This window comes from Sceloporus occidentalis, unplaced genomic scaffold, assembly GCF_023333645.1.
Source record: "Sceloporus occidentalis isolate IW3139 unplaced genomic scaffold, rSceOcc1.0.p SCAF_30, whole genome shotgun sequence".
Taxonomy (NCBI): domain Eukaryota; kingdom Metazoa; phylum Chordata; class Lepidosauria; order Squamata; family Phrynosomatidae; genus Sceloporus; species Sceloporus occidentalis.
Window position 1 is genome coordinate 9,000,794 of NW_028317010.1, and position 25,907 is coordinate 9,026,700.

Below are 25,907 nucleotides of genomic sequence, written 5' to 3' on the forward strand. Positions count from 1 at the left end.
GTATTAATCTAAATTTTATTAAAGACAGGAGGCGAGTATTTTGCATTCAACCTTCTTTACTGTTAACCTCCAGCAGCAAAACAGTTAACAGAGAACAACAAAACAACCAATAGGAACACAGGAAACAGTCTATAAAAGTCTGCAGCTCTAGAAACTCCTCCTCTTTCTTTGCGCAACTGAAAACGACAGCAACAACATCCCATCAGGAACAGAGGAGAAAACAGGAACACCATGGCACGAACACCTCACACCACCGGAGGACGACCTGTAAGACAGAGAACGTGACAGTACCATGCAAAAGACATGCAAAGCATGATACAAATCCATAGTCACAAAGCAATAACAGACAACCCCCCGATAACCTCCCAAACACGCCACCATAGGAAACAAAGAAGGGAGGGACAGAACAACGAGAAAAGGGGGGGAAAATACTCGCCTCCTGTCTTTAATAAAATTTAGATTAATACTGCACCAAGGCTAGATTAATCCCTAATTTTATAGCAAGACAGGAGGCTTCGTATTTTGCAATTTTAACGCAGCTAAATCAATGCCAAGGCAGCGTGAGGCGGGGCCCGGAAATAAAAGGTCCGGAAAGTAGACTCCCTGGACCAATCCGCTGCCGACAAGAGGTCCGAGAGGGAACAGCCGGCCGACAATGCCGGAGGCGGCCGCGCCACGAACAGAGTGTGCCCCAAAGGAGCCCTCAACGCCAGCCAAAAGGAGAAGCCAACGAATCCACCTGGAAAGAGTAGGGACCGAGACCGGGCGAAAGGGACGTACGTAAGAGATGAAGAGCGGACCTGAGAGGGACGACCGAAACAGAGCCGACCTGGCGAGGTAGGAATGGACACAACGGGCCACACAAAGGAGTGGCCGCCCAGGAAAGTAAGGGTAAGACACCAAAGAAGAGTTGGACTTCGTCCTACGAGACACGGAGACAGAGACACCCTCGGGAGTAAAGGAAAAAGAGGACACGTCAAAAGCCCGAACATCGGACACCCGGCGAAAGGAAACGAGACACAGGAGAAGAGCCGTCTTGGCGGAAAGCTGACGGAACGTCAGGCCATCGTTATCCGGCCAAGTTTCCAAAAAATTGAGAACTCGGGAGACATCCCAAAAGGACTGATAATGAGCCTTCGGAGGTCTAGAGAGCCTAACACCTCGAAGGAGACGACAGACCGCCGGATCCTTACCGACACCCAAACCCTGCACCGGAACGTGAGCAGCCGAAATGGCCGAACGGAACAAATTAATGGTGCGGTAGGACCTGCCCAAGGAAAAAAGATGGGCCAAAAAATTAAGGACCGCCGTCACAGGTGCAGTAAGGGGATCAAGGTGTCGAACCAAACACCAGCGACTCCAGGCGTTCCAAGCCTGGAGGTAAGATCTCCGGGTGCCTGGGGCCCAAGAGCCCCAGAGCAGGTTTCTAGCCGACTCCGATAAGCCCGGCACATGCCAGGAACCCCGGAAACCGACCAAGCCACCAGCGTCAGACGATCCTGGAGGATAAGAGGATGAGGGTTCCCCTCCGGATCCTGAAGCAGATCCCAGGTCGAGGGAAGGATCAGAGGATCCGCACACGACAGCTCCAGAAGCAACGGGAACCACGGCTGAGTCCTCCATAGGGGTGCTATCAATAGGATTGAGACCCCCTGACGACTGACGGCATGCAGAGTCCGGAGGATCATGTTGAACGGGGGAAAGGCATATGCTCCCTGAAGAGGCCAAGACTGCAGGAAAGCATCCACCGCCGAGGACAGCGGATCTGGGAGCCAGCTGAAGAAGGCCTCTGTCTGACGATTCGACCGGGATGCGAACAGGTCTAAATGGAGAGGACCTCGACAAAGATGGAGAGAGTGGAACACGCTCGGCAGAAGGCGCCAATCGCTCACGTCCCTCCAATGTCGGGAGAACCAATCCGCTACAAGATTTTCCTTGCCAGGCAGGTACTCCGCCCGTATGGACAAATGATTGTCCAGGCAGAACTGGTAAAGATCCTTGGTGAGCTCTGTGAGGAGCCGGGATCTGGAGCCCCCCAGCCTGTTGATGTAGCAGACGGCGGAGACGTTGTCCATGCGCAGCACCAGGGAACAATGGGTGACTCCCTTCATGAAGCTGCGAACCGCGAACGAGCCAGCGATGAGCTCCAGGCAATTGATATGGAGATCGCGCTCCTCCGAGGTCCAAGGACCCCCGGTAGCCACATCCCCGCAAACTGCCCCCCAACCAGACAGGCTTGCGTCGGAGTCCAAGACAAAATCTGGACTTGACCCGAAAATGGCACGGCCGTTCCACGCGTCCATGTGGACCAACCACCAATGGAGTTCTAACCGGGCCTCGTCCGACAGGGAGATCATTGTGTCGTAGGAGGCCGACTCGCGAAGGTGCCTTGTCTTCAGACGCTGAAGGGCCCGATAGTGGAGAGGGGCCGGGAATATGGCCTGAATGGATGCGGACAACAGGCCAATAACCCTGGCAAGGTTCCTGAGCGAGACCAAGCCACCACGCAGGAGCCTGCGGATCTCCTTCTTGATCACCAAGACCTTGTCGCGGGGAAGTCTGAGGACGGACGCCACCGAATCCACCGAGAAACCGAGGAACTGAACGGTCTGTGTCGGGACTAAAACCGATTTGGCCTCGTTGACGACAAACCCCAAGTCCTGAAGTAGGTGGACCGCTAGGGAAGTATCGCGACGCAGGGACTCTATATCTTGGGCCATGAGGAGGATATCGTCCAAATAAATGATGGAGCGAATCCCGCGAGCCCGAAGGAACTCCATGACCGGCTTCAACAGCTTGGTGAAGCACCACGGAGCGGAGCTGAGGCCGAAAGGGAGGCAGGTGAACTGCCAAAGGCGGCTGCGCCATCGAAACTGCAGAAACCTCCGATCGTCGTGATGGACAGGGACGGTGAGGTAAGCGTCCTTGAGGTCGAGGCGAGAGAACCAATCGTTCTCCCTGAGAAGGTCGCGGAGTAGATGTATGCCCTCCATTTTGAAGTGGCGGTACACTACATGCCTGTTGAGGGCCCGGAGGTTGATCACCGGGCGGAACTCCCCCGATTTCTTGCGCACCAAGAAAATGTTGCTGATAAAGCCGGCAGGGGAATCTGCCATTTCGATGGCACCCTTCTCTAGGAGGGAGGAGAGTTCGGAGTGCACTAGGGAAGCGGCGTCACGAGATAGCCTGGGGAGAGGAGGGAGAGAGGTTTGCCGAGGGACAGAGAGAAACTCGAGACGGAAGCCCACCACAGTCTGAAGGACCCAAGGATCGGACGTGAGGCGAGACCAAACATGGAAAAAACGGGCGAGCCGACCCCCGACAGGAATGTGAGGAAGAATAGGAAACAGTCTTACCTGAAGCCGATCTTCCCCTGGTGGACGAAAAACCTCTGCCCCTGGACCCACCTCTGGAGAAAGGAAGCCGGTAGTGGGAGCGGTAGGCGGTGGAGGCGTCCGGAAACCGGGGTCTTGAGCCAAACGAGGCCGTTCTGCTGGCGGCACGACCCCTCTGCCGGCCAGCTCTGGAGGAAAAACGACTCCCTGACTGGAAAACACGCCTCATGTTAGTCTGGGCCTTGGTGAGGGAGGTGAACAAGTTCACATGTTGGCTCAAATCTTTAATAAATTTCTCGCCAAAGAGTAGACCTTTGGCTTCAGCGCCCAGCTCCTTAGGGGCCAATTCGGCCAACTTGGCGTCCAGCTTAAATAACGCCGCCTTGCGTCGCTCGGAGGAGATAGCGCAATTGGCGTTGCCCAGAAGACACAAGGCTCACTGAGTCCAGTCGCGAACCAACTGGGGGTCCAGGGGAGTACCATCAGCGATGGCTTCATCAGCCATTTGGAAGACTTGCGTCAAAGGGCCCGAGACGTCTAAAAGTTTGTCTTGTGCTGAGCGCAAACCCAGCTCAATTCCCTTACGTGGGTCTTTACCATTCTTGGTGAGGAAAGTCACGAAAGTCTGGTCGAACTCGGGGGTATTAAGGACCTTATCCTTGACCGTAGGACGAGGGCACTCTGAGCGGAGTCGCTGACGTACGTCCTTGTCTAGAGGACGGCGGATCCAGAACCGCAAAAACTCGGCAATGTGCGCCGAAGGAGTCCACTCCGAAGAGCGTGGGTGGCGAAGGGCTCTGGGGTAAAACAACGGAGTGCCGAGGTCATCCGTAACTTCAAACGGTTGGTCGGGAGCGCTGGACGGGTTGAGCGGAATCTTGGGAGGATCTGGAGCAAAGTCCTGTTCCCGTGCCGGGGAGGCCAGACCAGAAGAACCAGCGCAGTACTCATCTAGGACCTCATAGTCAGCGAGGTCCTCAGTTGGGGAAATCATGGGAAGGGCCGAACTGCGGGCCTTCTTTAGAGGAGCCTTCCCTGTAGCCGACGTTGAAGGCAACTCGCTCCAGGAACGCTTCTGACTCCACAACCCCGGTAGGGGAAACGCTAGGGGGCGCCGGGCGCGCAGATTGAAGCTCCTCGAGGACGGCAGGTAGTGATGCAGCCAGCGCGGAGCGGAGCCAGGCCTGTACGGCCGCCGGAAGTTGGTTTTGCAAATCTTCGGCCATTGTACTCCAAGTGTGTCTGATGGGAACACAAAACAAGGAGTGCAAAATCCAGACACAGGCCAAATAACCGGGGTTCACCGGTACAGTAAATGCAACACAAGGTAGGTGCCGTATCCCCAATAACGTGCCCGGAGGAGTGGGGTTCACCACGCCTGATAACTGCAGGGGGGCTACCCGAGCAGAGATAAGAAGGGGTCACCCAGTGAGCCAAAATCCAGCAAGGGGGTCACCCCAGAGAAAAAACCTGAAAGGGGTTCATCCAGAGATTCTCAAAGGCAAGGCCATAACAGTAATAGGCAGTGGGGGTTCACCCATGGGGAGGTCAGCAGGGGGTTACCCTGAAATCAGATGCCAAGTAGATGTGTTACATGAGTACAATCCGTTATTTGCCTTGTAAATGCAGCCTGGTGAATGAAGAACCTATAGGGGCTGTAAAACACCTAAAAAGAAAAGACCCTACAGAAAAAACAAGCAATGCGGCCGAGAAGGCCCAAAATCACGAACGACCGAGCGCCAGAAAAATAGGCCGGGGCCGCCACCACGCCGCGGACGACCAGAAACGAAAAACCCCGCGGACGGGGCAACAAACGAGGCAGCGCGCGGAAAATACGGGCCGCAACGCGGTAACAACACGTGGGCGCGGGCCCAACCGCCGCGCGGGAAACGGGCCGAAGGAAACCGCCGTACGGAAGACGGCAGGACGCCGTAACCGAACGCGGCAGAACAAAGGAACACGCGGCGAGACGCCGCACGTCAAAACGGCAGGCCGCCGCGCATCAACGCAGCAAACCGCCGCGCATCAATGCAACAAGCCGCCGCGCACGCACACACGGCCGCGAAAGGATGGGGAAAGAATAACCGCCGGATGGCGGTCGAGGAAACCTAAAGGGCGGGAGCCCACAAGGCCTGACAGACAGGCCGAAATGAGGTAAGGGAAAAAACAAAAGAGAGAGCACCAAGATGCCCGCAGGGAAGGGACAAGCAGCAGAGGGAAAATAAGGGAAACCCACAGCTGCACAGGTACCAAAATAAAATACACTATACAATGAAATAAATAAAATATTCGGTACAAAAAAGTACTGAGGTAATTATAGAAATATAATGGAATGTTCTCACCTGGAGGTTAAGCAGCAAAGAAAGAGGAGGAGTTTCTAGAGCTGCAGACTTTTATAGACTGTTTCCTGTGTTCCTATTGGTTGTTTTGTTGTTCTCTGTTAACTGTTTTGCTGCTGGAGGTTAACAGTAAAGAAGGTTGAATGCAAAATACGAAGCCTCCTGTCTTGCTATAAAATTGGAAGTTTTTCAGATTCGCTGGCTACATCCTGTTTTAAAAATGAATTCATTAAAAATAATTGGGGTGGATGGCATCAACGTTTCCACTTCTGTAATTACTGTTGCTGTAACATAAGCAACGCATTACACTACTTCCAGAAAAGATTAAATCGGACAGCATAGTGTACTGCCCCATTCAGTGATATGATTGTCCACTTTAGTAGAAGTTGAGAAATCCTGATGCTGATATGTAATTCATGTTACAAAAATGCATCTATCATTATGTGTTCTAATAAAGATTCAGTAGAGTCTTTTGTGAAGCAACCAAGAGTGCATGTTATCTGTGCCAGACAAATGTTGGCATTTATAGCACTACATGGCAAAAATGCATTAGGCTCACTCACAAGAACCTTGCAAAAAGGCTAGAATGCTTATACAACAGGTGATTTTTATGGATAGGTGTGGATTAAACATAAAGATACACTCCAGCTCCAAATAAAATGAACATCTGAGTCTATTATTGTTTGCATTGGCTCCAGTAAGTTTTGGTATGTCCAAACAGATATATGCATTCATTTTCTACTGGAGTACATTATGACATCTTTTTCCTCCTCCCTTGTTTGCATCTGTTACACATTATTATTGAATTGCTACATGAAGAGGTTTATTCACTAATGTGAGGGCTCCCAGGAGAGTTTGCAGTAGAGTTGTGGTTTTGACTCTCTCACTTCACTATTCACTATAAAGGGCCATTCGTAGCAAATTTCTACAGCTGAACTGACCCTGAAAAAAAATGCATTATTCAGTTGATGAGAAGACTTTGAAGAAATCTCACTGATTTAACTATGCATTATGCAGGACCAGTCAAGCTCTTCCTGCAGCAAAAGCTCACACGGGTTTGGATCTTCATAATGTATAGTGAAATCAAAGAGCTGAAACATACCTCTACCGACGACTCTCCTTTAGTGAACAGACCCCGATGGCTAGAATGCTAGTAAATATGGCAAGACAATTTTATGACAAAGATAGAAACACACAATTAATTCCTTAAAATGGTCTTTTGTGCAAAAACATTAGATGCATTTTTAGGTAAAAGCTGCAAAAGATTTTATGTTATTAAATAATTAAATCAACAATGGGAAAAGGGAAGAGTAAAAGAGTATCCCAGAGCCTTTTAGCACGGTCAATATTTCCTTCAAGAGATTTGCTGAAAATAAGCTATAATTGTAGAAAATTGTGTTTCGTGTACTCTACGTAGATTTCTCTTACATTTGCTCTCAGCATTATTAGATTTGTGCAGTTACCTGCAAATAACCTTTTCACTTCATTGTTTTACAAATTCCCTGAGACATTTATATCAGTGATGCAATATTCTTCAATTCATTTTCAATTTTTTTCTTTGAAAATGGATATTCTTTGGTTTTAAAGAAATGAAAGGTAAAACTTTTTCACTCTGAAATTAAACCGAGCCCCTAAAATGGAAACAAACCTTAGTGAATTGAGGATATTTTTTTTTTCTTTTGGCATTGTCATACTAACTTAACTGTACATAATAGCATGCAATAATGTGTTTGGTTGCTTAATACATTGTCAATTATTAAATTGGATCATGAAAATGATTACTTTGTTGTTTTTATATAATTTAACTAAATGGCTTCTAACATCATGTTTAATCTTTTAATTGATGATACTATGAAAAACAATTTACACATTTAGCCTAAGAAAGTCTACAGAGATGAATGAAATAATTTGATAAAGGATAGCAAAGGTAGCACCTCACCTGGTACCTGGTGACATTTTGCACCACTGATTGGTTGCTTGAAACAGGGGGTCATCTTAGACTCCTCTGAAAGCTCCCTCAGCCAGCACCGGAGCTCACTGCTGGTTAGTATGGAATGCGGCAGGAGATGTGTTTGGCCAAGGATCAGGCATCCGTCAGAGCTGAACGCAGTTAAAAGATGATTCATGAAAAAACAGTATGACAAAATTACTAAAAGTAATAATTTCCCACAGTTCAGAGGAATTCAAAAAGTAAAAGAATTTCTGCTTCAAATATAAAAATGTAAATGTTTTGTTATAAGTTGTTGATTAGTAGTGCAATGTTAATTGTTGTATTTTCTCTGTTTGTTTTTAAAGACAAAAGACCCTCAGCTTTTTTTGTACTTAGTGGGCTATACTTCAGTTTTCTCTGTGACACAGTCTGGAATAACACGCTACCTCACATTACTTCAGCCGGTTGATCGAGAGCGACAGCAAATTTATAAGTTTTCAGTAAGTATCTATATCCATTATTTCTTTTTAATCTATATTTATAAATTTATATTCTTGTATTGTTTAATAAAAAAATTTATTTACATTACATAATTTCTTGGTCTGGTTAATGCCTGTGTACCTGTGTTATAGTAAACTGTCCCTTTAAGGAAAAACTGATATGTATTCCTCACTGCTAGGGTAGTCCAGGGACCAGAGCTGCCTTGTCATAATCCTTGGAGAGCGATTAGTCGTATTTTGTTGTGTTCTAGGTTAAAGCCTGGCTTATTTGTTTCCTGTTTTAAAAATTCTAACGAGAAGCTAGATTCAGTGAATGCAGTCTGGCAGAATGAAAGCCTTTTGTTTGGCTTTGAATTGGTCCAGAGCCATTCTATGTACATCTGAAGCACAGAAAGGAACAGTAATGGATCTTTGAAATTCTTGCCCATACAGTATTATAAATTATATGCGGTAGCATTAACAATGTGTTTGGTAGTAGACAAATTACAGCGGCAGAATTAATGCTGAAAAACATAAAAAGATGAACTTAATCTTTACTATTCTTCTTCTTTCCATAATATCATCAAGTTGAGGTAATTGAACCATGGTTCAAGAGGTATTAATGATTTCAAGAGTCTACCTGCAGATGCATTTTAATATTTTTTGATGTATTGACTCATTGAAGTGAAAACAGACTTCTGTTCTGAAAATGAACAGACATTTGGGGGGAGGAAGTATTAATTGTCTGTTTGTAAGTGGAATGGTTTACTATTCCAATTTAGAGAAAAGGTTGGCAAAACAGTTTAATTTAAGTAATTGAAAAGGTTTCACTCTACTTATATTTGCAGTTATTCTGGAAATCTTGTAAAGATGCCCGGTTTTGCAGCATTGAGCATCACAAAGAATAAAATAAAATGAATTCATAGTTCATAAAGGGAGGTAATAAGTCAGTCTAATATTCGTAAAATAATATATTTAGTTGAGTATCTTAATTATATTTCGGGTTTACAATATAGTTTTTAGTAGTTCGGCCAATACTAATACTGCTATATCACTACATTAAGTCAGCATGCTGTAAATATTCCCTACAGCCAACAAAACCAAAACAGGTCCCACCTTGCTTCGTATTCCAAAATGCGAGCCCCCTCTTGGGCATTAGGTTGCAGGCTGTAGTCACCAGTGCTCCCACCGGTCAATAGCAGATAAAAAAACATAATATGACTCCACGCCTGCAATAAATCAAACGCTTGGCAACTAGAGTGCATTTATTTTCAGCACTTACCTGTGCCCTGTCCCGATGGAAAGAAACAATGCTTACATGTTTCAATCCCTCAGGTGCTTAATAATTGGGTAAACCTTATTATTGCTTAGTGATGCTCTGCTAAAACACCTAACATTGAATAACTTTGCTTGGGGTCCACTGTCTGCAAGAAAAGAGACACTGCCAGATTTCAGTGTTTGCTGTGGGGAAGCACAGTATGCATCAACAATATGCTGCAGTGTTGACTATATTAAGGAGTGCATATACTACACGTCATATTGTTGATTAGGTAAAGATCAGAGATTTTTGTGGCAGAGGTGTTTTTCTTCAACATTATCTTGTGACCTTATGCGTGTCTGTTGGGTTGGTTCACTAAGAACTTTAGTGGTCAGACAAGGGTTAACTCATCTGACTACATATGACTGAGTCTTGCAAAACAACATGCATATTCAATAGACAGTACCTACAACTGTGCATTTTGTGTGCTTCATGCAAGAGCATGTAAGCTCAATAACTAGGAACGGAGTTCAAAATAGTTACTTGCAACTAGCACGCAACTACAGGTTGCTTATTCTGTCATGCGTTATATCAGCAATGAATGTAAATTGGGAGTGTTTTTTGCTAATGTGGGAATTTGTAAGTTGTACTTAGAAGATTTGTGTTTAGGATCTGGAGGTTTCCAATGCAAGTGATCTAAAGTATTATTATCCAGTTCTCACAAAAGCTTAAGGCAAAAAATACCTTTATCATGAAACAATGTTACTATTATTTAACATATACCAGTAACACATTTGTGTATGTTAATATTTTTTTCACTCTAGATTATTGCATCAGATGGTACCCAAGAAAGTGCTCCAGTCACAGTGAACATACTGGTGATTGATGCAAACGACAACTCGCCTACATTTTCCAGCCTCTCCTACAGTGTTAAGATCTATACGGACATGACATCCATGGACAACATAATTAAAGTAAGTCCTTTATATGGAAACAAAGATTTTATTCATTAATAGTGAGTTGAAGATGATTTGAGACGAAACAACTCATTTTAACTCTTCAAATATAATTAAGTACACAATATGAAGGGACTACATCTAGTGCTTTCTACTACAATAATTAATTAATTAATTTATCTTCTGCAGATGGTGGGGATGATTTTTTTTTCAAAAAACAGTGGGTAAACTTCAATGTTTCATCTCACCTTAACTCATAATTTAAGGATCAGACGTATATGTGTTGTCTTATCACTAAAGATGTATGGCTGTAGATGAATTATAAAGCATTTACAATATATCAATGACAAACAAAATCCATCCTATTTTTTTTTTACAAGGCTAGTCTGCAAGAATTCTAGAGTTATACATTCTTTTAAGAATTGTGTTGCTCACATGTTAATGTTTGTTCACCAAATAAACAATAAATTGTGCATAAGTTGAATAACTTTTGGGCATTTACATCAGTGAACATTGTTTCTAAAATAGGGGAAAAATAAATTTTGGTGTCAAACTGTGTCTTTGCCAGCAGTCATGATTCACATTACTACATTATCAGTAGCACTATACAGAACAAGATTATACTGGTTTTGTTCACTAGAAAAAATATATATTTCAATGCGTTTACCTTTGGAGTGTTACATATAGCTCATTATGTAGTAAAATAGCTAAACCAGAATATTATGTTGGTTGGATGACTCTGTAAAATATAACAATGGTTGGTGGGGGTATAAATAGAATAGAACATATATATAGGACAATAACCAAACCCAAAATGTAAGTAGGCTGAGGAGGTTTCAGTCCGAGCTATGTGATCCTCTGGCAAAAAGGCTACCTTAGGTAAGAAACAGTGAGATGAATACAAGTTGAAAGGGCTCCAGTTTTATTGATGTATATTTTCACCAAAGAACATCTTGGCTTTGTGTGCATACCCAGGAGTGCTTCTCTAGTAGTGAGTAGTGTTCTGATAAAAGCTGTCCCGGGTTGATCAAATGCGTCATCTTTCCTTAATTTGTCTTGGACTTTCCTCACAAACATTACTCTAGGCGACAGGGTGACACAGAAGTATTGCTTCTTTCTACACATTGACTTCTTCACATGCTGACATCTTGTCTGTAGTCCTAAAATGTCAAGATAATAACTAATAACTCACTAATTTAAAAAAATGAAGTCATGTGTTTAACTGACCTTTTGAGGAGAATTTCAACTCCACAAAAAAAGTTTAATAATTAAATCATTTCTAAAGACACAGTTACAGCAGCATCAAGTGAAAACTAAGAGCGTATAAAATTATTTCACAGAAATAATTTACATCAGAGGATTGGATAGCCATGCATGCATGTTAGAGCTATATGTGACGAATTGGGGGGCACAGCACACATAATTATAAACACAGCGACAAATGTCTAGCCTGTCTGCTAACACTATGCACTTAAACTTGTGTCTCACATAGTGAGTTTGTCGAATACAATGAGTTAACAAAGCAACTGAGCTCTGCATTTCTGGCATGGAAATCTTGGCTCTATTACCACAGAAATTCTAAAAGGTGTCCATGACAGTGGGAGAGACTGAAAGAGAGGTGTGTGCATGTGCAGTTGTGCAGCACTCATAACCTTGTTTGATGAAGGACCATCATGTCAGGAGACTGTTAGGCAACAGTAACTAACAAATCAAGGATACAATGCTCAATTAATTCACAGGTAGAGACACTCAAAGGCTTAATGAATAGCATTGAACCTGATATTGGGAACCTGCCAATAGATAAGAATCCAAGCAGACCAAAACTCAGTTTAATTCTCACTTAGATGGGATTTAGCACTCATCCATATGGCATCTTTTCAGATGATAGCATTAGAAGTAACAGTTCTTCCAGCTGGTTATATTTTTAAGGCTTTTTTTATATTAAAGCATTTTGAATGTTGTTTTGTTTTAAAGGAAACTTCAAATGATAAACTGATATATTTCTTCTGACAGACGTGTAATTACTTGTTTTCCAAGAACACTTCATAACTGTGATTTAATACACATCTTACTATCTAATTTCCATCTGGAAGATGGCATTCATACCTAGACAGGTAAATGTTGACATCTTCTACTGGATATGATCTCATGAGTTTTAAGAATTGCCACACTAAATTTGGCCATATATTACGACATCCCTTTTGTCTTGTTTACTCATGTTAATCGAGCCTGAGTTATTGAAATGACAATGCAATTATAAGACCTCCTCTTAAACTCTGTTATTTACTGTGCCTAAATATTAATCTTTTTTGTATGAAAACGAATCCAAATATATATATATATTTTTTTATAATTATTATTAATAATTATTTTTCCCTGGATGGAACGAGATAGTTCGGTGTATTCAGTAAAATGCAAGTGCATCTAAGTGTGTGTCTGCAGATGCAGAAGGCTTTCTTCTCGCAAAAGTAGTCTCTAGCCGGGTCAAATGTCCCACATTTTGACCATTGGGTGGTAAACCAAATTTAGCCCCTCAAGGAGGTACAAAAGCTCACACAATGGCAAGCATGCTGATAGCAGTTAATTATAAATTGGTTGTTGGGTACTCCCATGCATAAGTAGCCCCAAGTGGATGGGGAATGAATCTCATTGAATCTCTATAATAAGGCAGACTTGGATAACTGAGTGCCTAAAGCAGTGTGTTTTAAAATGGAAGAGCTCAGTGACAGCTTTTTAAAGCTAGATTAATGTCAAAACACCCACTTACCTTCAAAGTAAAATACACAGTTAAATATATAGTTTATTAATAACCAATGTCACACCCTAAGAGGCATTTTAACTGGCATTTTGCCCTTATGTCTTTGAGCCAATTCCACTGGAAGTATACAGCGATTAGCCCTTTACATGGTTTAAGTACATAGCAAGTATTATTGCAAATGTCAGGTAATCCAATTATATAGAACCTGTGGCCAGCGACACCTTTGTTTACAGTTGCATGGATACCATGTCGATTTGTCCCCCGCATTAGTTTCATTTTAGACTGAAACCAAGGCAATATTCAGTATATTTAAGTTTTGTAATTAGCAAAAGCAAAAGTCATGGTCAGACTTTAAGTAAACTTGGAATATATTTGTCCTGACCTGTATTTAGTCCGGGACAATTGTATGTCAGTTTTTCTAGAACTACAGCTGAAAAGCCAGTCAAGGTAAGAATTCTTCACACTCTCACTCTGGGTTGCTCGCTACCCTCAAGTAAAACGGATTATACCACAAATGCTGTTAACTGAGAGATTTTTGATATATAAGAGTTATCATCCTGTCCACTCTATCCACGTTATCATAGGTTATATTATCTAGTTGACTAAAAGTTCTCTAAAGCAATTCCTATTTAAGTATCTATGACAGATCTCTTATCATTTTCACAAAATGTGCAACAATGTTAAAATCATTTGATAGTATATAATACTGTTATTTTTTTCAGTAATACATAATTCAAAGAAAATCTAGACTATTCTTATTTTACAAAATCACTGCTCTTATTTTGAGAATGGACTGTGTAATCATGGGCTGAATCTCCCTCAGTGTTTTTTGTTTTTCATACATGCTATTGGCTCTTCTATTAAAATCATGAATTTGCACTGTTTCCATTCTCATTGCTCTATTTTGGCTTCAATGCTATTTACACTAGGTAAACCCAGTCTCAAAAGCCAACAGGCAGAGAAGCTTTATGCAGCATTTGTTTAAGAACAAACAGTTTATATCATGAGGGATGCTCCACAGTTGTCATGCTGCTGGGTTTTATAGATCAAACTTCTTTAAATAATATCTGTCAACATGCATTTATATATGACTGTTTTTGGAAAAAGCTCTGTATTATTAGTCCTTGTAAAATTGGATTCAGATTCATTTGTACCCATAATTTCTCATTACTCAAAGTCCCTGCTGATATAATGGTCAGGTGTCCCAATAGCCCTGTACAGTGTATGTATTTATGTTCATACTTACATTTATACACACACACACACACACACACATATATATATATATATATACCGTATTTGCTAAAAAATAAGACAAGGTTTTTCTTACCCCTCATCTTAAATTCGAGGTCGTCTCAAATAGAGGTCTGACTATAAGACTAAGATCCAGATCCCCCGCAGCGCTGCAGGAGACCTGGATCTTCCTCTCTGGTAGCCAGTGAACATCTCTGTGATCCTCACAGCTGCGCTGTTGCCCAGCACTTCCACTAGGGATTTTTTGACCGAGCGCCAGCGTGACATGACCTTCCGGTGCTCAGTCATAGAAGTCCCGGCGGAAGTGCCAGGTAGCAGCACAGGTTGTCTATGCGCATCGTGCAGACCTTCACCGGCTGTACCCACTAGACACCAGGGAATCTGAAGCACATGGGACAAGTCTGAGGATGCATTGGTAAGTCTGGGGGGGCTTAGTGGAATATCAGGGAGGCAGAGTGGCAAGCCGAGGGGGAGATGTGCATAACGAGGGGGGGCAGGCTGGCAAATAATAACCTTCCTTGATTTTTCTATAGTTTGAAGGCATACTTTCTTGTCCACCATTGCTATAAAAAGTACTTTTGTAATTTTTGGCATTAATGCATTTTTAAATATAGTAAATCATTTATATAATTTATAGTAAATTAAATGTCTGCACCATAGTAGGGAGGCTGTTTAATGCTAAGAGAGTATTGGGTATTATAGTTTTTATCTGATCAGGGCCGGCCGAAGACTTAACGCCGCCTGGGGCGAAGTTTAAAATGCCGCCCCCCGCCGACGCCGGGGGGGGGGCGGCATTATCTACCCCCCCACCGGTACTTACCCTTAAACGGTCCTGCGGCGAGTCTCCCTGTGCTGCCACGGTGCCGGGTTGTAATGCTGAGCGACGGAAATTCACGTCACTTCCGGCGCTCTGCATTACAAGCCGGCACAGAGACCGAACAGGGAAACTCGCCGCAGAGGAGAGAGAGAGGGGCGCCGAGCGGGTAAGCGAAAACCACTCGGTGCCCCTCTCTCTCTCCTCCGCTTCAAAAGAAACAAAAAAAAACCGCTTGGGGCGGCAAAGTGCCGCCCCTTCTGAAGTGCCACCATGAGGTGGAAATTCTGTCTTTATACATAAGTAAAAAGGTAACAATTTAAGGGTTAAGGGTGCTGTGAATTACACTGCAGCAATACTGTCTCAACAATGTGTTATTTTCAGAATGAAAGGTAAAGCACATACTTCATTGCATTCTATAAGTAATCACTGTGAAGGTCAAATACTTAATTGCATTAAATGGCCAAGTAGCTGTTAAGTACCATGGTTCTTTAATAAATGCCTTCTACTTCGCTATTTTGCATTTCAAGTGTTTTGTCAGTTTTAGGCATATGACAGCTATTTTTGTCTTTCATTGTGATCTTTTTCTCAAGTATATTTAAATGCTAAACCCAGACTGAGTAAATGTATTATACTGACTATGCTGATTTGTAGTGAGCCAGACTAGTTATGACCTGAGTTCAATATATGAAGTAATTAAGACGCACATTTTTGGTCACATTTTTGGTTCATTTTTGGCCCATTCATTTTCGGGCAAAGAATTACATTCCTTGCCCATTCGGTTTGCCCATTGCCCCATTCACTCACACTCTCATTCTCGTTCACAATCTCTCACGCACTCTAAATGTTCCCCTACCTTTTCTGTGGGCCACTTCTGGCAATCACCTGTGCCATCTTTGTCCCATAAACACCCTGTCTGTGCCATCTTTGCCTTCCCACAAATCAATTATACATCTATGATACACTACAATCACTCAATAATTCACACTTTCATTCACACAATCATGTATTCTTTCACACCATTTATTTATTATACATATTCATTAATGCATTCTCACAAATTCAGCAATTCTCTCACTCATTCACACAATTCATCCACACATTCATTCATTCATTCTCTCACTTATTCACACAATTCATCCACACATTAATTCATTCATTCTCTCATTTACACAATTAATACACACAGTAATGCATACTTTTAGTCATTCACACAATGCATTCACACATTAATTAATTGTCTCACTCATTCTGACTCTTTATTTCAATATTCTTACTACCCTCCTTTCTCACTATTTAACCCATCCCCTTTTTCTCACCATCTACCCCCCTCTCACCCTTCTCACTATCTACCCCGCTCTCCCCCCTTTTCAATCCCAGCACCGCATCCGGGTTAGAGGCCTCACAGAGGAGACTGAGGGGCGCCAAGCGGTTGCTGAAAACTGATTCATGAGCCACCGTTTGGCGCCTCTCTCTCCTCCACGTCAATCATGGCTGGGGAAAAAAAGACGGCATTTTAATTAGGGGGCACATGGGGGGCATCATGATGCAGGGGGTCTGTGACCCCCATTGCTCCCCCTGCCAACGCCACTGCCCTCGAGGGGCTCCCGGGCCCTTGGTCCACGTCCGAGTGCCTGATGGGTCAGTCCGCCCCTGACTTTCGGTGATGTCCCCTACTGCGATTGGAGGATCACGGAGAGTACATCATCGGAAGTGCTGCCATTTTGGAAGAAGTTCCTGCCGGGTTATGTCCATGGATGAGGATAGAAGACTAAAGATAGCAGATTGAAGATAGAAGAGAGGATAAAAGATAGAAGATAAAATCTGGTAAATATGCAATTTGTATCTAAAATGCACAAGTCTAACAATTATATCTATAAATGTTAGTTTTTAGCATTTTAAAATGTTTTTTTTGTATGTTTTGGTAGTTCAATATAACAAAATATACAATACAATAAAAACATTGCCCACATTTGTGTTTACTTTTGTAAATATTCTAGTCCTTATAGAGTAAATTTAACAGATTATGTGTGTGTGTTTGTGTGTGTTTTGAAGACCACGCCTCATTAGTATTCCATTTGTTAAGTAGAAACGTAACTACCATAGAATGGTCTTTCCAGTGCCCACCATGTCATTAGACAATACATTTTCATGAGTATCAAAATTGAATACATTGTTTTGTCATGGAAAGTCACTGTGCGCGTAAAAAAAAGGTTCTCTATAAGATGTTGCCACAGTGCCTCTGCTAAGACAGTATAGAAATGTATGCATACAGTATGCATTAATTGGTGGTTGTGAGTATCAGTGTCAACTTTACTGTCAGAAAGTTTAATGTACAGCAAAACAGGTTATAGAGAATGTATTATCTTTTTTTTACCTCTAGCTTACAGCTGTGGATGCAGATGAAGGAATTAATGGTCTGGTCACATATGAGATTTTAGCTGGAGCTCAAGGACATTTCATCATAAATAACAGGACTGGAGTCATCACAATCACTCCTGGAATTACTCTGATGGTTGGGGATTCCTATACGTTAACTGTGAAAGCGTCCGATAATGCACCACCAGCTCAGAGAAGGTATGAAGCAACATGAAAACACAACCTATGGAGCATAGTATTTGCCATCAAGTTCTTATTTATTATTTTTTCTGCAGTGAACACATTTAGAATTATTTTGTAGCCCCTTGATCCTAAACTTGGAGCCAGTCTTTCTCCTGCTTCATGGGTCACTCCTAAGAAAAAGCTAATATTTGTAACATAACCAACATGCTGCAAGTGGGACTAAAATGGAAACTGAAAATACTTAAAGTTACATGTATTATAATTATTTTTTCAGCATTTTAAAAATTGATTATTCATAATTCATCTTATATAAACGTTATACATGTGTTGATAATTATTGTGTCACCATGCTAAATAATGTCTTTAAACCATACGGTACTACTCTATGTGCTGAATAGATCAATGAATAACTGTCACTGATACGACCTTTAAAGGGGATCACTGTCACTTTCCCCAAACCCTACATTACACAGTTAAATCGACTAAAATGGTGTTTACAGATTAAATAAGCAGTATATCTGTACAAGAAACCACTTTATGTGCCATGGGAGCGGCCTGTTCTCAGAGTTTCCTTGATTATTCCCTACCCCATTATATACCATTTGTTGAGTTTACTGCTCCCTTTTGGTAAAACCTGATTAGGTAGGAATGGTAGAGGATTTCAGAACATGGGACTAATTTTTACTCTACTTTTTCCGGACATCTTAGTTTCCCTAAGGTAAAATAGTGCCTCAATGCTATAGATACTATAATTAAGTTATGGTAATTTACTTTCCTAAAATGTGAGAAAATTCCATTTTAGAGGCAAACTCCTGCCAGATTTTTTATTATCAAATTAGAAATATATTTACAACAATAGTGTGCTGTTTCATTTCTAAACAGTTGTTGCTTTTGGAGAATATAATGGCATATTATACCTTAGTATGTGTTATCTGTGCTATTTTAGCTCAATCTACCTAAAATCCTTATCATACTGCCATACTGTGTTAAACAATAGAAGGCTTCAGTCTTAATTGTCCAGCCACCCATTCTGACCAATGGAAGCTCATAGAGAAATGAACTTCATTATTATTGCCATAACATTGAATGCAGCATTGTATTTTATGTTAGAGGAGAAAATATTTTTCGATATGATTTCCCCCTTTAAAAATAGTCCATATGTTATACTATCTTGGTTAAAGGCACACAAGCCTTTGTAAGTATAGGTCTAATCAATTGACTTTTCACAAATCTCTATTTAATTGCAGAAGTTCTATCACTACAGTTTACATTGAAGTTCTTCCACCCAACAACCAGAGCCCTCCCCGGTTTGCCCAATTGATGTATAGCCTTGAAATTAGTGAAGCTACGAGGATTGGAGCAGTCCTACTAAATATACAGGTACTATGTGTTGAAAGATATTTAATGGTTAGAAGTCTCACCAAATTGTTTCATTGGTTACATAAGATCAGGCAGGTTGAGTATTTGCATGATATAATCTTTTCAGATACAACAGATTGCACATTAGCAATTTGTATGTGTTCTAGATTATTATTTTAGCCCAATCTTCCAGAAGAAAAAACACATGGACTCCCTATCATGCTGGTAAACAAAACAATGGCTCATTGTTAATGACTTTATTATTAATTGACTTTATTAGCATTGCCATAAAGAATCAGTTCAATATTTGGTGTCCCAAACGACTGGCAATGTTTTTGCCGATGCTGTATTCCTGTATACTAAGGTGAAAATATTTTTTTCATGCAACTTGCTTTAAGATATTTCTTTAAAAGAATCCACATCAAATGGATTTTAGCATTCCTACAGCATAGCTCCAGTCATAAATCATGTACACAAGGCTTATGTTCCCTAATAAATGGACAATATTGATAGTGACATTTTTTTTAAAAAAATGTCTTCTTGATGCCAAAAGGTAATCAGATTTCTCATTGGATCAAGAAGCTCTAGTATATTAATAATTGTTCTATGATTTTAGCCTTGTTTGTCATGCTTTTTCTAACAAAATATCCAAACAATTTGGATATTTGGAGAGGCCTCCTCCATTGTGCTATGGGTATTTTAACCTGTGTTACAGGGCAGGCATTAGTAAGCATCCTATAGCTCTATTTACTAGCCCTTACAGTGTGTGCAATATAACAATACATCCCTGTTTAGCTTTGTTTTTCAATAAATCTGACATACACATGCACACAATGACAACACAGAGTTTTACAATCCTTTAATTATGGCAGATTGCATGCTGTTTCTGTCCAATTTTGTTTTCACAATATAAGCATATAAAGAAAAGACACTGGTTATATTACACTGGAATTTTCATCACTAAAGAACTTGAAAGAATGGTAACTGATGTTTTGGACTAGAAAATATGCAATGTAAGCCCCATCTGGCAGCTGCGCATAGCCCCCAAAATTTTACTGACACAATAGAAACACTTTATAATTTGAAGAATATAGGGATTTTTATTCATTTTCATTTCCAGCTATAGATGTTTTCAACGCTATTACAGGAGGGGAAATAAAGTGTGTAAAACGTGATTTGATTTCTAATTCTAATATTATGAAGAAATCAGCGATTTTTTTTTTATTTTTTGTTTTACTTATTTATTTACTGAGTTGTAGTGTGCATTTTGCCAATCAGGTCTTGATAAAAAAAAAATTGCACAGTATTTATTAACCTCTCACAAAATCATTAATACATCACCAAGCTGGCAATGAGTAATATCAACAGTGCAAATCGTGAATTCACTAAAGCCAATTTGCTTTACAAGGTACTATTAAACATATTGTGTTTTTTGTTTTACTTGTTAAAGGCCACAGATCGAGAAGGTGATCCAATCACATATTTAATTCAAAATGGAGATCCCCAGAGGGTATTTAACCTTTCCATAAGGTAAGGTGATCCAGTCTTTAAATAGCTGACATTTCCTGAATATATTTCTATGGTTCTTTATAATATCTGATATTAAGAATCATAATATATATATATCTAAAACCTTAACCTTATTGTCATATCAAGTGAACTATGTGGATAAAATATATCCCAGTTAAACAACACATTCATGGCATTCATGGCAATGTTTGATTAAGAGGTTAGTAGGCCTAGGGCAATACTTGTGGCCAGGAGGGACACTGTGATGTGCCACTCTATCAAACCCTCACTGCTCCAATAACACCACCTTGACAAACCTTTGATTTTACAACAGCATACAACCTACAAAGTATTGCTAATATTTTTCAGGAGAAAGATTTGTGTGGATGCTGTTGGGCTGATGGGCCTTTTACAGAGACATGGGCCTGAAGTTTTAGTTGTATCAGCCTTTATGCTAATTCTTCTCTGACCCACGATAAAAAATAAACGCCAATTTAATGCATTTTCACTTATCTCAAAACCACTCAACTTCAGCACAGTGGATTTTCTGCTAGTTGGACAAAAAGCAGCAAGGGGATTTATGAATCCCTGAATTGCTGATTTCAACTCATCTCCTTCTGAGAAGGTGAGCTGATATATGTAATATCCAATGGAGTTTACAATAAACTCTTGCATTAGGGACAAAACCCACCCATTCTGGGGTAAATGGGGGTAAAGAGAATGATAACAACCTAAGGTGGTTAACTTGCATGACCTTGTTTTCAACTAAAAAAAAAAGTCTGTAATAATGGTAGCTGTGATATAATTATTGAATATGCCTTTTGTTATTTCCTTGCATAGAGAGTTCACAGTATTACGTGGAACATTATTAGTTATTGATAAATCCTTTTGTTTTATGGCAAATTGTGATAATATTTGGGCATTTCATAATTTAGAGGGGTTTCTTTATATAAATAGGTAAATCAATGCCACCTTGTTAGCTGCTAAATAATACAAAGCTGAAGTTGCCAATAGAAATATTGTGTCTTCTGTATTATTTTGTTTACAGTTCTGGACATTTAGTCTTAGCCAAGTCTTTGGACAGAGAAAGTACAGATCGTTATATTTTGATAGTGACGGCATCAGATGGTAGACCAGATGGGGTGAGTTATCTCCTTTACAATGAAATACTCTGCTGTGTGATTTGAAATATCTAATAGATTCTTTCACTACCATGGAACTGATTTGTAGACAATGATGATACCCAAAAATACACTAAATAAAACAAGCCATGGATGAGCAGACTCACTCTTTAAAAAAAGAATGATATACTTGTCTTTACATGAGGTAAACATTTTCATGAAAAATTGCATTTCAAAGTCACATTCACTGGCAAAATGGAGGCCACTGCAATTTGGGGACCTCTGTCCAGTAGGGGCTACACTCCCCACGTACCTTCCTTTTCCAGTGGAATGCACTCCTTCCTTCCCAGCACACTGAGTTTGAGCACCAGGATATGACATAGTTTGTTGGCGCTCAGACAAAGCAGTTTGTAGGGACAGCGAGTGAGCAGAAAGCTGTCATTGGCCTGCCCACTCCTTAGCCAACAAACGTGTTTGTAAGAATTTTACTGTATATATTAGTATGTGTGTGTGTGAGAGTATGTTACCGTATGTGTGTACATTGGTATGTGTGTGTAAGTATGCTATTGTGTGTTTGTGTGTTTACGTAGGTTTATGTGTGTGTAAGTATATGTTAGGTTGAGGTGAGGAAGTGAGGTATGATATGGGATAGGTGTGAGGTAGTGATGTGTGATAACTGTAAGGGAGTAAGGTGTTATTGTGAGAGATGTAAGGGAGTGAGTTGTGTGATTGTTGTGAGGGACTGAGGTATTATATGTGGTAGATGTGAGAGAATGAGGTGTTATGTGTGAGCGAGTGAATAGTTTTGTGGGATAAGTGTGTGAGAGTCATGTGTGATAATAGAGTGAGGATGTTTAGTCAGTGTCGGCTATGGTGTGTGTTTTAATGCATATATATTAGTTGCTGCGGGTAGCAAGGGGCCAGGGGGCCACTCAGTTTTACCAGCCCCTGTGCTAGAAGGTTAATGTGTTAGTATGTATATATTAGGAAGTGTGTGTAAGTACGTTATTGTGTAAGTATGTTAATATGTTAGTGTGTGTATGTTTCTATGTTTGTGTGTGAGTGTAGAAGGAGCTTGAAAATCCTAACTTCACATTCACAAATTTGTATGTCACCACAAATTGGGGGTTTATTCAATGAACTGTGCTTTCAAGATAGCTGAAACTGTTAAACCGCAAAATTGCGAGTTCCTATGGGATTGCATGGTGGCTTATAAATCCACACACTCCCCTACACAATCATACAGAAATAGAAAAAATACATATATTTAAATAACATGAAATGGGTTTCCCAGAGGAAACCTATTACCTTCCATGTATATAGTTGGAGTAGAGAGTAATTAAATCAATATGTTCAGGGTATAGTGTCATAAAGTAGCCCCCATCACCCCCATCCCTTGCTCAGGGGTGTAGGGCTTAAAATGTATAACAACCTAAGGGACACCGGGTCACATACAGTGCCTCACCATCTTTTCCCAAAAGGATTCTATGTTAAAAGGAACGCAAAGATCTAATGGAGTGAGGGGGCAAGGATGGAATGCAAATGCACAGGATGCAAAAGGGTTTTTAAATGTATATATATAAATATATATATATATATATTTCAACAACTTTCATCCCGGTAGACATGGGTTGGAGGCAGTAATTTAAGCCCACATTCCACCAGTAGTTGAATAGGACCTGATGAAAGGGGATGCATGATTCTCATAGATTTTCTTTTGGTTTAGCATAATATTTCATGCTTGATGTGCGTGACCTAAAATGGAAGAAAAGTATAGTTAAAATTATACCATTTATTGGCTAACTGAGAGTTTATTGCGAGCTTTCGAGACCAAGTTGTTACCAAGGTTAATGAAGCTAACACAGATTTTTCTAAATACAAAAGTACAATTCACACATTAACAAAGACTTTAGATAAACACAGAGGTATTGGGGAATTTTTTCAGCAGTAAATTAGTTGGACTAGCAGAGATTCAATGGACAGATATGGTTCAATCAAAGCATCCTTGGTCAGTTTAGTTCCTGGTTAGAGGGGCCATAAAACCATTTGACATATGCCAGATCCATGAAGGTGTCAAATGTTCCCAAGAATAAGTTGTTTGTAGTTAATTCGAATTGTGAGAGGATTAATGGTTTGTAATGTTATAATGGGAGATTAATTCTCTGTCTCGGTTGAGGCCAGTGAGTAGGGTATTAAAACGGTATATTAGTTTGATCTCCCATATTTTTCTCTCCCTCTGGGTGCGAAACGATCCCATCAGTACTGACAGCTTCACATCCTGAATGCTGTGTCCAGGCTGACAGAAGTGACCTAAAATGTGAATCTAATAGGGAATGCCAACAGAAATTAAAGTAATATAAGAACACCCTTGTCTTAAATTATATTAAAATTAAGTAAGCAATTAAGTGGGCTGTAATATTTTTCTGTCGGCAAAACAGCTTTTAGATTCTAATATGGTGCATACCCTCTCCCCTGATTGAAGGAAAGGGGGAGAGGCTGTCCCCATGGTGTCCCCCGAGGCTCCACCCTGTGTCTTGTTGTTCCCCAGTTGTGGGACCTGCCTCTTTTCCATTACTCCAGTCGGGGGAGAGAATGTGCATCTAGCTTCCTCCCTGTGCCAAACTACTATACAGGCCAGGAAAATGCTGTGGAGATCTCAGGTGGTCCACTTATCCTGGAAGACAGAAGAAAGAAGACAAAAGAAAGAAGAAACAGTGGAGCAAAGGAGAAGGAAGGACACAGAGATGGTAGGGAGACACTGAAAGAGCGTGTGTAAGAAAGAGTATGCAAGAGAGGGAGTGAAAGTGAAAAAAACAACAATATGCAACATAAAATTCAGAGCACTCTGCTTTATTTTCATTTTTTTCCTAGTGGGGCCTCTCCTCATTTTCAGAAACATTCATACAAATTTACAGAATCCAAATGTACAAGTCTAGTGTTCACACAATCTCATTAATATATTGTTCTACAGGCCCTGTCCTTGGTATGTAAAAATGTGAACTTCAAGACACTCTTGCGATTCATTTAAAATTGCAATTTTTTGTACATTCCACCATAGCTTGCATCAACATGAAGCTCAGTTAAGTTCATGTGAGTTAGTCTAGCAATCGATTTGAGTTTGTCGAATTTTAATAGACGTTATATGCCGGAATCTCTATATTGCACAAATGGATTTCAATGCACTTTTTATCATATCTATAATATTTTGAGATGAATTGTATTAAGGTTCTTTTAAAACAGTAGCAAAAAAAATAGCCCAAAATATATTAATTGTGAAAGAGGCTTTTTTATATTTTAGGTCACTTCATAATCATCCTTTTACCTCATTTTGAAGAAACCAGTATCAGCAAGTGTTTCATTTGGCAACAACTGAACCATAACATGTTTTTATGTGTTGGTTCCTTTGACCTGAAATATTCCAACTTGTTTTTAATGCAATGTCATGCTTCACAGAGTTTGCCCTTTTGTATAACAAGCACACATCATTATTTACCACATGTTTTTTTACAATGTCCTTGATATTCAGTCATCACGCCAGCTGCCATTTTATCACAGCAAATTCAAGCAAACAATTTAATTGGCATAATTATATTGCTTCTAATCCACTACAGAGGTAGAGCACGATACCAACCAAGGTATACAAAGCAAATGACATGTGGATTGCAAGGCAAAAATGCCATTGTAATGTAATAATGTCTTCATTACATGATCATTCCAAGTGAGAAAATTATCTTGATATTGTACAGATAATATAGCCTAAAGAATGACGCCTACAATGTTGTTGAAGTCAATAAAGGTCAGGCAAGATAAAAGACTGAGTGTATGTTAATGCCCAGTGCTACACCTTACAATTATTATAATAAAATATGTGTTCTAGCTTTCTAAATAGGCATTAGTGTTACCTAACATATTACTTCAAGTCACGAAATCCACTCTCATCAAGAATAATCAATTATGTTGGGAAAAACTCCCAATTCTTGGGGTGAATGGTGCAAGACAATATGAGAAGCACCCAGACCCAGAGGAATACTTGTGCTTTTTTATGCTTCTCTCTGTGCCATTTGGGCACACTGCACATGTTCGGGTTCGGGTTCTGGTCCCAATATTTTTTTTTGTTTAGAACAGGAACAAATCCTGCATTTAACCCCTTCGAGACAAAGGCTGATTTTACTTTTTGTACCCTTTGTGACAATGGCCTTTTTAACATTTCTGCGCTGCTTGTGTTTAGCTGTA

General features: G+C 40.7%; 1 protein-coding gene across 1 annotated transcript in view; it reads left to right on the plus strand.

Moving 5' to 3' along the window:
* LOC149299017 (protocadherin-15-like) overlaps positions 1 to 25,907 on the plus strand; it is a 426,255-nt gene that overhangs the window by 217,691 nt on the left and 182,657 nt on the right. Inside the window, exons 16-21 of the mRNA XM_089486827.1 lie at positions 7,970 to 8,104; positions 10,166 to 10,315; positions 17,507 to 17,700; positions 18,933 to 19,065; positions 20,495 to 20,574; positions 21,602 to 21,695. Of these exons, the coding sequence (XP_089342953.1) occupies positions 7,970 to 8,104; positions 10,166 to 10,315; positions 17,507 to 17,700; positions 18,933 to 19,065; positions 20,495 to 20,574; positions 21,602 to 21,695 (786 nt within the window). The remainder of the gene's footprint in view (positions 1 to 7,969; positions 8,105 to 10,165; positions 10,316 to 17,506; positions 17,701 to 18,932; positions 19,066 to 20,494; positions 20,575 to 21,601; positions 21,696 to 25,907) is intronic.